Genomic DNA, 12,789 nt, shown 5'->3' with positions numbered 1-12,789 from the left:
AAGGGAGTTCCCATAAGACTGTCAGCTGATTTCTCAAAAGAAATTTTGCAGGTCAGAAGGGTGTGGCAAGAAAAAATCAGAGGGATGAAAAGCAAGGACCTACAAACAAGATTACTCTATCCTGCAAAGCTGTCATTTAGAATCGATGGCCATATAAAGACTTTCCCAGACAAGAAAAAGCTAAAGGAGTTCATCACCACCAAACTGTTATTATATGAAATGTTGAAGGGTTTTTTTGAAGAAAAAGATAAAATACATGAACAAAATGGCAATGAATACATATCTATCGACAATGGAATCTACAAACAAAATGAACAGGCAGAACAGAAAGATTCTCACAGATACAGAGAACATTTTGTTGGTAGACAGATGGGAGGGGGATTGGGGGAATGAGTGAAAAAGGTGAAGGGAGTAAGAAGAACAAATTGGTTGCTAGACTGACAAACCTCAAAGAGAAGGGGGTTGGGGGTGGGAAGAAATAAACCAGAGAACTTATATGCATAACCAATGGACACAGACAATAGTGTGGGAAAAGGTGGGAGGGGGGCGGGAGGGGGGAGGAGGAGGGTCAATGAGGGAAAATTGAGGAACATCTGTAATACATTCAACAATAAAGAAAAATAAATAAAATAAAATAGAACAAATGTACAAAATCTATGGAATGCAGCGAAAGCAGTCCTAAGAGGGAAGTTCATTGCACTACAGGCCTACCTCAAGAAACAAAACTTTCCCAATTGACTTTCTAACCCTACAACTTAAAGAACTAGAAAGTAAACAAAAAGAAAAAGCAAGTAGAAGAAAAAAAATAGTAAAGGTCAGAGAAGAAATAAATGACATAGAAACAAACAAAAAAAAAACAATTCAAAATATCAATGAAACAAAGAGCTGGTTCTTTGAAAAGATAAACAAGATTGATGGACCCTTAGACAGATTCACCAGGAAACAAAAAGAGAGGACCCAAATAAACAAAATCAGAAACAAAAGAGGAGCAGTAACAATTGAGACCACAGAAATACAAAGGATCATCAAAATATACTATGAACACTTATACGCCAACAAATTGGACAATCTAGGCAAAATGGACAAATTTCTAGAAACAGTCTCCCAAAACTAAACCGGGAAGAGACAGAAAACTTGAACAGACCAATAACTAAGGAAATTGAAGATGTAATTAAGAAACTCTTCACAAACAAAAGCCCAGGCCTGGATGGCTTCTTGGGGTCGTTTTACTGAACATTCAAAGAAGATCTAACACCCATTCTCCACAAACTATTCCAAAAATCCAAGAAGATGGAAGACGTCCAAACTCATTTTATGAAGCCAGCAAAATCCTAATTCCAAAACCAGAAAAAGACACTACAAAGAAAGAAACTACAGGCCAATATCCCTGATGAACACAGATGCCAAAATCCTTAACAAAATATTAGCAAATCGAATCTAGCAATATATCAAAAACAAGGATTCATCATGACCAAATGGGATTCATCCCAGGGATGCAAGGATGGTACAATATTTGCAAATAAATAAATGTGATACACCACATAAACAAAATGAAAGATAAAAATTGTATGATCTTCCAGTAGATGCTGAAAAAGCATTCAACAAAATCCAGCACCCATTTCTGATAAAAATGCTCAGCAGTGTGAGAAGAGAGGGATCGCCCTGGCCGGTTTGGCTCAGCGGTTGGAGCGTCCGCCTGTGGTCTGGAGAGACCCGGGTTCGGTTCCTGCTAAGGGCACGTACCTCGGTTGCAGTTTGTCCCCGGCCCTGGTTGGTCGTGCGGGTGGCAGCCACTCGATGTGTCCCTTTCACATCGATGTTTCTCTCTATCTCTCTTCCTCTCTCTCCCTCCTGCTCTCTCTGAACAAAAAATAGAAAAATGTCCTCGGGTGAGGATAAAAAAAAAAGAAGAGAGGGATCATATCTGGACATAATAAAGGCCAAATATGAAAAACCTACAGCCAACATCATACTCAATGGGCAAAAACTAAAAGCATTTCCCTTAAGAACAGGAACAAGACAGGGATGCCCACTTTCACCACTCTTATTTAACATAGTACTGGAGTCTTAGCCACAGCAAACAGATATGAAGAAAGAATAAAAGGGATCCAAATTGGAAAGGAGGAGGTGAAACTGTCATTTGCAGATGACATGATATTATACATAGAAAACCCTAAAGACTCCATCAAAAATATACTAGATTTAATAAATGAATTTGGCAAAGTAGCAGGATACAAAATTAATGTCAAGAAATCAACGGCATTCTCATTCACTAACAATGTACTAACAGAAAGTGAAACTAAAAAAACAATCCCATTTACCAGTGCGGCAAAAAATTTAAGATAACTAGAAATAAACTTAACAAGCCAAGGACCTCTTTGCAGAAAACTACAGGTCACTGAAAAAAGAAGTAGAGAAGATAGAAAAAGGTGGAAGCATATACTTTGTTCATGGATTGGAAGAATTAACATCATTAAAATGTCCATACTATTCAAAGCAATCTATAGATTCAATATAATCCCCATCAAAATACCAATGGTATATTTCACGGAACTAGAACAAATACTCCAAAAGTTTATATGGAACCAAAAAAGACCCCAAATAGCCACAGCAATCTTGAAAAAGAAGAACAAAGTAGGTGGGATCACAATACCAGATATGAGGTTATGCCACAAAGCCACTGTAATCAAAACAGCCTGGTACTGGCACAAGAACAGGCATATAGATCAATGGAACAGAACAGAGAACCTAGAAATTCACCCAAGACATTATGCTCAATTAATATTTGACAAAGGTGGCAAGAGCATACAGTGGAGTAAAGACAGCCTTTTTAATAAATGGTGTTGGGAAAATTGGACAGCTACATGCAAAAAAATGAAGCTAGACTACCAATTTACATCATACAAAAGAATAAACTCAAAATGGATAAAAGACTTAAATGTGACCCATGAATCCATAAAAATCCTAGATAAAAATGTAGGCAATAAAATTTCACACATCATACACAGCAGAATTTTCATTGATACAACACTAAGGCCACAGAAACACAGGAAAAAATGAACACATGGGACTATATCAAATTAAAAACTTCTGCACAGCAAAACAACCAACCATCAAAATGGAAAGGGAACCCACTATATGGGAGAGCATAACTGCCAACAATACATCAGATAAGGGGTTAATTTCCACAATATATAAAGTACTCATATAACTCAACAAAAGGAAGGCAAATAATCCAATTAAAAATGGGCAGAGAACCTAAAGAGACACTTCTCCAAACAGGACATACAAATGGCCAAGAGACATGAAAAAGTACTCAACGTCACTAATCATCAGAGAAAGGCAAATGAAAACAATGAGGTATCACCTCACACTTGCCAGAATGGCCGCCATCAACAAATCATCAAACAACAAGTGCTGACGAGGGTGTGGAGAAAAGGGGACTCTAGTACACTGCTGGTGGAAATGCAGACTGGTGCAGCAACTATGGAAAACACTATGGTGCTACCTCAAAAAGTTAAAAATTGAACTTCCATTATACCCAGTGATCCCACTTCTAGGAATATACCCTAAGAAGCCTGAAACACCAATCATAAAGAATATATGTACCCCTATGTTCATAGCAGCACTATTTACAATAGCTAAGATCTGGAAACAGCCCAAGTGTCCATCAATAGACGAGTGGATAAAAAAGCTGTGGTACATATACACAATGGAATACTATGCAGCTGTAAGAAAGATCTCTTACCCTTTGAGATGACACGTAGGGACCTGGAGAGCATTATCCTAAGTGGAACAAGACATGCAGAGAAAGACAAGTATCACGTGATCTCACTTATTTATGGAATATAACGAACAAAACAAGCTGATGAACAAAACAGACCCAGAGACATACAAGTAGGGTACAGACTGACAAACCTCAGAAGAGAGGGTCAGGGGGGAGGGAAGAAATAAACCACAGAACTTATATGCATGTATGCGTAACCATGGACATAGACAACAATGCTGGAGACAGGTCGGGGGGAAGGGGGATCGGGAGGAATGTGTCAATGGAGAAAAAGGAGAAAAATCTGTAACAAAAATAAATTAAAAAGTTAAAAATTAAAAATAAATAAAATAGAAAAATAGAACAAATGGCTCAGCCGGTATGGCTCAGTGATTGAGCATAGACCCATGTACCAGGAGGTCACTGGTTCGATTCCCGGTCAGGGCACATGCCCAGGTTGTAGGCCTGATCCCCAGTGGGGGGCATGTAGGAGGCGGCCAATGTTTTCTCTCATCGATGTTTCTCTCTCTCTCTCCCTCTCCCTTTCTCTCTCTCTCTAATATCAATAAAGAAAAAAAAATTTTTTAATAGATCAAATGTAGATTTAGACTATGGGTGGGGGTCAACCAAGATGAAGAGAGAGGAGGCTGCTGAGCTCCCACGAACACACTAAATGTACAACCACACACACAGCAACTACTGCTGAAAGCAACCCAGAAACCAGCTGACTCCTGCACCTCAGGAGAAGGAGAAAATACCCACGCTGACAGAGGCAGGAAAGGCTGAGACACTCACCGTGCACCCCACCCAGAAACAGGCCTATTCCCAGCTTCTCTCTAGGAACAAAGGGTTTAGACTCCTCATTTAGCACCCCAATATTTAAGATTTCCACCTGAGGGACAGGACCCTAAACCACCTATCTGTGCAAGCCAGTAGGGCTTTGCACCCAGGAACCCCACAGCAAACAGAAGCGGTTTCAGCAGGTCTGTGAGCACTCAGCCCCCCACCCTCACAGGGTCAGCCCGAGGCCGGCAGGCTGCCAGCCACCTCCCCGTCCGCTCCTCCAGGAGCCCACCTGTACACTTTGCAAGTTGCGGCCTGAGGGTCAGGCTTATAATTTAGCACACATCTAGGGGCTGACCCGGGAAGCTGAGGGACACCTCCCCCGCCTTCTCTGCCTTGCCTTCTCCAAATGGCCAGCATCTCCCTGGGAGGAGCTTGTACACACCTCTGGCACCCAGCTGCTGACTGAGGGATGGGCTCCCAACTCAGCTGTCCCTGATGGCCAATGGGCTTTCCTTCATGGGTCCCACAGGACTGCAGCAAACAAGCAGTGCTGTTGGGTGCCTGAGCACACCGTGGCCACGCTCCGGGCCCAGTCCATAGGAGCGGGCGGACCCTTACCTCCCAGTCCCTCCAGAGAAGGGCCTTAACTGCGTACTCTGACACATGCTGGCTGTGGGCCTGGCTTCCGATCAACCTATATCGAGGTGATAAATGTGACCCACCCCATGGGACACTGAGGGGTCCTCATATCCCTCAACTTGGAGCCACTGAGAACAAAGGAGGTGGCCCAGACAGGCACAGAGGTTTCAGACAGGACCGAAGCTCGGAGCAGGTTGACTGACAGGATGCGTCTCCTAACAAGACCACGCTGTCCGGCCCCGGGAGGGCGCTGTTATTCCCCTGTGTGGACACCGACAGAGGCGGGACAGGGAGGAAGCAAAGGAGCATGTTCCCAACAAGTGAGCAAGACGGATCCCCAGAAACAGTCTTGTAATATCACTCCAAACGATTTTTTCCTTCTTCCTACAGACAGAAAACCTCAGAACCTCAGCCTCCATGCAGTTCTTCTACACAGACTCTTAAGAATGAAGGAAACCACTTGTAGAAAAAAAAAAATTAGGTGATACAAATGATAACCAACCTTGTCATTAACTTCATTTCTTAGTGACCCTTCAACAGATGGGGAAATGTATAGTTTTAATCTAAAAAGAATTCTCATCGGTATGTAATAAACAACACAAGCACTTACCTTAATAATAGCGGTTTTTGTCTTATATGTAGCAAAATAGGGTTGTTTCAGAAGCCACAGCGATGTCAGGATGGCGGCCGCAGAGGTCTTCACGCGAATGACGGGGCTGGACGGCCAGGACGGCGCAGTGAGACCGGGGGCCCCGGGCAGTCTGCGGTCGGCCCACCGCACCATCCACTCCAGCAGCCGTCGTAGGCTGCCCGGCGAAGTCCTCAGCCCTGGGGGGAGCTCCTCCTGAGGGTTCAAGTCGCCGCACTGCACCGCTCTGAAAACGCACCGTCTACTGCCACTGGCCGTGGGAGCCCACGGAATACGGCTGGACCACCTCTGGACGAAAGGTTTCTCTGCACTGTCACCCTGTATCCTGTAAACTGACTTCCGTTTCAACCCGAACAACCCACTCTTCCCCTCGTTCTTATTAACGTCGTCCAAAGGGTTCTCTGAAGCAGGTCTGGTCCCTTGACTGGCCTGTCCTGGAGCTGCCAGCGCCCGGCTTTCCGGCGCTTCAGACTCGGGTGACTCCCGCGCAGCCACAAAGCAGGAGCCCGCCCTGAACACACTCTGGCTCCGGGGTCTGCCCTGGTGGTGCTTCAGTGTCGCGTGCACATCAGAAAGTAAAGGGTTCAGTTCTTGTTCCCTAAGGTGCCCAGAAAAGCTCGTGAGGAACGGAACGCCGGGATCCTTGGAACCAAGCAAGTCTCTTTCAAGAACGTAACTCAAGAAGAGTTCCAGGAACTTCATATATTCGTCATCATCACGTTCAAATTCCCACACACCTATCACAGGCAGCGCATTTTGTGATGACTCTTCGTGACCTTTTCTTTTAGGGCTTTCTTTCTGACCACCTGTGTTCTTTGCATCATTGGGCTTAGCAATCGATGTAAATTCCATGTGATTTACAGCATTTCTACTGCAAACCAATTAGAAAAGACAAAATTAAAGATCATTTAATCACCAAAACTTATCTTAGAATTGACAATAAAAATTCTCTCCACTAAGTCATGTCTTTTCTCAGTGCCTCGATTACCTATCTTTCAAATGAGGGGGTTGGAATAAATGATCTATAATAATTCACTAGAGCTGAACATTCTGAATCTAAAAAATACAACATGTTATATTAAATGGGAAAATGTGTGTTAAAAGAGATTAAAATGTGTTCACAGGATTTTCCCTATTTAAAATACAGGAATGTTTGTCTGGGGGGAAAGTCCGAATACAGACAGTAAGAGCCACACGGCACCAACGCACACTACTCTGCGGTTTCGCGTTTCTCTCGCGCTGCCCCTTCGGTGCCAACCGTGTGCTGGACCAGGCGGCACTGCCCTCCGGACCCCTCGCCGCACGATAGGTGGGCATTTTTTAACCCTCTCTATGCGGTTAACCTGGTGGGTAGGCACCTTAACTGCCAACCATAATTACTGTCCTTTTAAAACTGTTTTCTTGCCCTGGCTGGTTTGGTTCAGCGGTTAGAGCGTCGGCCTGCGGTCCTGAGAGACCCGGGTTCAGTTCCCGCTAAGGGCGCGTACTTCGGTTGCAGTTTGTCCCCGGCCCTGGTCGGTTGTGCGGGTGGCAGCCACTCGATGTGTTCCTTTCACATCGATGTTTCTCTCTCTCTCTCTCTCCCTCCCACTCTACCTGAACAAAAAAACAAAAAACAACAAAAAAATAAATAAAACTGTTTTCTTTCAACATGGTCCTCAGGGCAGAACACAGACCCCTAGTTCCATGAAAGAGAAATAAAGGGATCGAGCTGGGCACTGGGCTAAGTCCCCACGTCTATGTCTCTCCTTATTAAAAATGCACAACAAGCTGCCCCCAGGGTGTTCCTGTACAGGTAAAGCAAGTGCACCATTTACAATACAGTTTAAGCAAGATTACGGTAGATTAGCCCTGGCCGGTTTGGCTCAGCGGTTAGGGTGTTGGCCCACGGACCAGAGAGACCCGGGTTTGGTTCCCGCTAAGGGCTTATACCTCGGTTGCAGTTTGTTCCCCGCCCAGGTTGGGGCTGTATGAGTGGCAACCAGTTGATGTGTCTCTCTCACATCGATGTTTCTCTCTCTCTTCCTCCCTCTCTATCTGAAGATAAATGCAAAAATGTCCTGGGGTGAGTACAATCACAGTGAGGTCGCTGGGACTGAAATTCAGCTCATCAGTTGCATAAAAATATTGAAATCCTTTTTTTCAAAGGAAGGGAATGCTTGCTATTAATAGATCTCAGCTGCACCTTTGGTAGAAATGTGTCCTCCTTTTTTCTTCAACAGACAAAGCCTCAGAGACGGAGTCAGCATCGCTGTGGACCAGGGAAGTCCCCAGGTCTGTGAGTGTGCTCCTGCTCAGACTCGTCCCCAGGGAAAACCTGTCAAAACCTGGACCCTCAGCTGGCTTTTCTTCCTCTACTGGTTCCCATATATTCATCTCAAAAGAACCGATGTTCCTCTGCACACGCTTCAGGGCTTTGACCCTCACTTTGTGGATAGAATGCATGACAACAGACATCATTTCCTCAGACTGGGGACCTGGGAAGAAAAGAAGGAAAGGCTTCACAGTTCATTAAAATGTTCCAACTCCAGACAAGGGTCAATTCTGGTCCCTCCTGGGGACATAAAATCCATCCGACAGGTAAGGTCAATGTCCACTCTTCAGACCAGGCTTTCATCAGCATGCGTTAGAAAGCTGCGGTCCACACTTGACCGCAGAAGCCAGAGAAGGTCCACTGAAGAATAAAAGGGACAGAAGCCAGACTATAAGAAAGGTACCCTGCCCTGGCCGGTTTGGCTCAGCAGTCAGAGCGTCGGCCTGCGGTGGAGAGAGACCCGGGGTTCGGTTCCTGCTAAGGGCATGTACCTCGGTTGCAGTTTGTCCCTGGCCCTGGTTGGTTGTGCGAGTGGCAACCACTCGATGTGTCCCTTTCACCTTTTTTTTTTTTTATCCTCACCCGAGGACATTTTTCCATTTTTTGTACAGATAGAGTGGGAGAGAGAGAGAGAGAAAGAAACATCGACGTGAAAGGGACACATCGAGTGGCTGCCACTCGCACAACCAACCAGGGCCGGGGCAAACTGCCACCGAGGTACATGCCCTTAGCGGGAACCGAACCCGGGTCTCTCCGGACCGCAGGCTGATGCTCTAACCGCTGAGCCAAACCAGCCAGGGCTCCCTTTCACCTTTCACGTCAATGTTTCTCTCTCTCCCTCCCACTCTATCTGAACAAAAAAACAAAAAAATGTCCTCGGGTGAGGATAAAAAAAAAAAAAAAGAAAGGTACCATGGAAAACAAAAAATTAGTAAGTAATTTAACATCTCAGAAATCACAAGGATAATTATAAAAAGAATCACTAATATTTTTTCTGTTTCCAAAGACTGGTAAATAAGAGAAAATGAGTATAATGATAGCCAAAGAAACAAGGACTCCTTTCTGACTTCAATTAATGGGAAACAATAGGAAGAGATGTTTTTCGAGGCTGCCTATAAAAAAAATGTAAACATTAATGATACATAAACAAGACATTTTAGAAGATGTCAAAAAAGAAAAATATTTAAAAAAATATATAAATCACAAATACAATATAAGAATATTAATGCAATAATGTGCCATAACTAGACTTAAATAATAGAGTACAGTTCTAATGCCCTGGCTGGTTTGGCTCAGCAGTTAGAGTGTCAGCCCTCGGACCAGAGAGTCTCGGGTTCGATTCCGGTCAAGGGCATGTAGGGAGGCAACCAATCAATGTGTCTCTCTCTCACTGATGTTTCTCTCCCTCCCTCCCTCCCTTCCTCCTACTCTATCTGAAAATCAATGGAAAAATATCCTCTGGTGAGGACTAAAAAAAAAAAAAATGGCCCTGGCCGGTTTGGCTCAGCGGTTGGAGCGTCGGCCTGCGGTCCTGAGAGACCCGGGTTCGGTTTCCGCTAAGGGCGCGTACCTCGGTTGCAGTTTGTCCCCGGCCCTGGTCGGTTGTGCGGGTGGCAGCCACTCGATGTGTCCCTTTCACATCGATGTTTCTCTCTCTCTCTGTTCCTCTCTCTCCCTCCCACTCTACCTGAGCAAAAAATGGAAGAATGTCCTCGGGTGAGGATAAAAAAAAAAAAAAAATGTAGGTAATCTGAATTCTTTTATTTATTTATTTATTTATTTATTTATTTATTTTATCCTCATCCGAACATTTTTCCATTTTTTGTTCAGATAGAGCAGGAGGGAGAGAGAGAGAGAGAGAGAGAAACATCGACGTGAAAGGGACACATCAAGTGGCTGCCACCCGCACGACCAACCAGGGCCGGGGACAAACCGCAACCGAGGTATGTGCCCTTAGCGGGAATCAAACCCGGGTCTCTCCGGACCGCAGGCCGATGCTCCAACCGCTGAGCCAAACCGGCCAGGGCGGTAATCTGAATTCTTTAAGAAAATTCCACAACATGGTCAAGGCACTTAATGCCACTAAACTCTACAGTTAAAACGGTAACTTTTATATTATGAATATTTTAGCACAATAAAAAATAATTTCCACAAGGTCATCTTGAATGTATAGCATAAAATTAGAAGCATAAATAACCATAAAGATTTGAAAGGAAGAACAATATTTTTGATAAAATATCTACATCATACTCATAGATTTTACCGTATTTAATCCTTTCAGTACACGCTCTCAGGGCCGGCACTGATACAGTCACTTTACAAATAAGGAGACGAGGCTCGGACAGACCGAGCAACCTGCCCACAGCCGGTGACTGAGCGGCAGCCCCGCCAGGAAGCCAGCATGTGTCTGGTTCCAAAGCGGCAGGGCTGGCGCTCCTGGGCCCGGGACAGGCCTCCGCCCGCTGCCTCTCCCGGCTCCGGGAAAGGAGACCAAGTAAGTGCAGGAAAACCAATGCTTTCAAAACAACGAGAAGCTTCAGCAGTTTTTCTATCAGACAGTGAAGAAATGAACAAACAATACCTTTCACAACACAGTGTCTGAGTCTCTGCTGAAGAGAGTGGTATTTTTCTCTCAACGGAACCCTGATGTCCTCAGGATTAGGAAATGCTTTCACAAACATTTCTGCTGCCTTTAGAAAAATTAAAAAGTGAGTTTTATGAGCAACATCATGCTTAATTAAAATAAAAATCCTTTAAAGTCTCTGATTCGGATTTAGTTTATGTTCTCCTACATTCGCACTACCTTTCTGACTGGTGGCAGTTCCCCAATAAGGCTCAAAATGAGATCCTGAATGAGTTCCTCCACATCGGAGAACCGAGAGAAGGGCAGCATCCTGCGAGCCCACTCCGCCGCGCTGAGACAGTGCTCGGCCACACAGGGGTCACACTCCGCTCCCAGGTCCTGGATGGGCATGGAAAACATTCATTTCCTTTTCCCTTTACATGGGCAGGCCAGAATGAATTCACAACTTTGTTACAAACAGTAAAATCTATCCAGCAATAATTTCCCAAGGAATGCTTGTTCATTTTTCTTATTCTTTTGCAAGGTAAATACCTTCTTCCCCTCCACTTTTTCTCTTGCTTTCTGATACTGCCTGCAACTATAGGATAACTTATCACGGACGTGCAGCATCCAGCACAAAGCACAAAGTTCTCTGAAGCACCCTACAGCGGGAACACAAATGGGAAAGAAGACTGCATGAGGATGTACCCTGGTAGTAACAATGTCACCTCTCTCTGCCTGTTAACTTTTTCCAAATAAATATATTCTGTTGATTATAAAAGAAACATATGCTCATTATCTGCACCTTACATAAAAGTCATGGAGACCCTTCTAGAATTTTTATGTCTATTATTCTAGAATATTTCATGCATGTCAGTTGCATGAAAATATTAAAAATATTGTTACAGAGTAACTAACTTATTCTATTTACCAGTAGTTTACTTGCTTTAAACTTTATAGTATATTGAAGATACTTTTCAAACAAATATACACAGCTGTACTTAATACTGTATAGTTAATTTATTTGGAAAATCACTTGAAGATAGGCATTTAAGTTTAAATTTTTTCAATACTAAAACATAATTTCCAATATCCAACAATTTTCTTTGTTAAAAACAATACAGGTACATAAAGATATGTAAAATCATAGTGTGCTGTTTTCTTCTTCACCTAATGTATCTTAGATCCTTTTACAGTGGTAACATGCACAGTCTCTTCATCGCCAGCACAGTGTTCGGTCGTATGGAAACGTCCCCAAATCAAATGTAAAATAGATTAGTAGTACTCGGGCCTGATTTCTAAGTAAGCAGTTCATTTTGGACAAACCTATGGCTTTGATGGAAACTTCATCAAGCTTGTTGTCTCCAGTTGCTCCAGGTCGAAAAAATGCTACGCCTCCTATACAGTAATTAAGTAATGACTGAGGGAAAGGACTCAAAGACGGGAGGGACCCTTTCATTCGGATCTGAAAGTGAAGAATGATAGAACATGTTAATTGTCGGTTGCGTGAGTCGATTTTTAAGGAAACAATAAAGCAAAAGCAGCAGGTAAAGATAAACCACAGAGAATGGGAAACACAGCACAGTCCCTATACTAAGAAAGCAAATAGGACTGAAATCAGCTGTACCTTCTGAACTCCAGCTCACAAATTTTTTTTAATTTTATCCTCACCGAGGACATTTTTGCATTTATCTTCAGATAGAGCGGAGGGAGAGAGGGAGGAAGAGAAAGAGAAACATTGATGTGAGAGAGACACATTGAGTGGTTGCCACCCATACAACCCCAACCAGGGCCGGGGACAAACTGCAACCGAAGTATGTGCCCCTAGCGGGAACTGAACCCCAGAAACCGAACCCAGGACTCTTTGGTCGGCAGGCTGATGCTCCAACCACTGAGCCCAGCTCACAAATTTAACTCAAGAAATTCACTACCCTCGATCTCAAGAGAGAAAAAAAGGTTTAATCAAATTACCCTCTTGTCACTCAGTTATGTCTGTATAACAATAGTTCAATATTTTTTGTCCTTTCTCCAAAGCCATGATAAAGAAAAGAGACATTTAAGTATCTAACTTT

The 12,789-nt window shown here is 43.7% G+C and overlaps 1 protein-coding gene across 1 annotated transcript in view; it reads right to left on the bottom strand.

Annotated features, from left to right (window-relative positions):
* CPLANE1 (ciliogenesis and planar polarity effector 1) overlaps window positions 1–12,789 on the bottom strand; it is a 106,773-nt gene that overhangs the window by 54,261 nt on the left and 39,723 nt on the right. The window contains exons 21-26 of the mRNA XM_036280158.1: window positions 12,044–12,182; window positions 11,270–11,379; window positions 10,958–11,116; window positions 10,736–10,844; window positions 8,026–8,317; window positions 5,802–6,711 (exon numbers count right to left, since the gene is read on the bottom strand). Coding sequence (XP_036136051.1) covers window positions 5,802–6,711; window positions 8,026–8,317; window positions 10,736–10,844; window positions 10,958–11,116; window positions 11,270–11,379; window positions 12,044–12,182 — 1,719 coding nt within the window. The remainder of the gene's footprint in view (window positions 1–5,801; window positions 6,712–8,025; window positions 8,318–10,735; window positions 10,845–10,957; window positions 11,117–11,269; window positions 11,380–12,043; window positions 12,183–12,789) is intronic.

The sequence above is a fragment of the Molossus molossus genome, unplaced genomic scaffold (assembly GCF_014108415.1).
Source record: "Molossus molossus isolate mMolMol1 unplaced genomic scaffold, mMolMol1.p scaffold_m16_p_3, whole genome shotgun sequence".
NCBI classification, from domain to species: domain Eukaryota; kingdom Metazoa; phylum Chordata; class Mammalia; order Chiroptera; family Molossidae; genus Molossus; species Molossus molossus.
The sequence above is the reverse complement of the archived record's forward strand: the minus strand, read 5'-3'. Positions and strand labels throughout refer to the sequence as shown.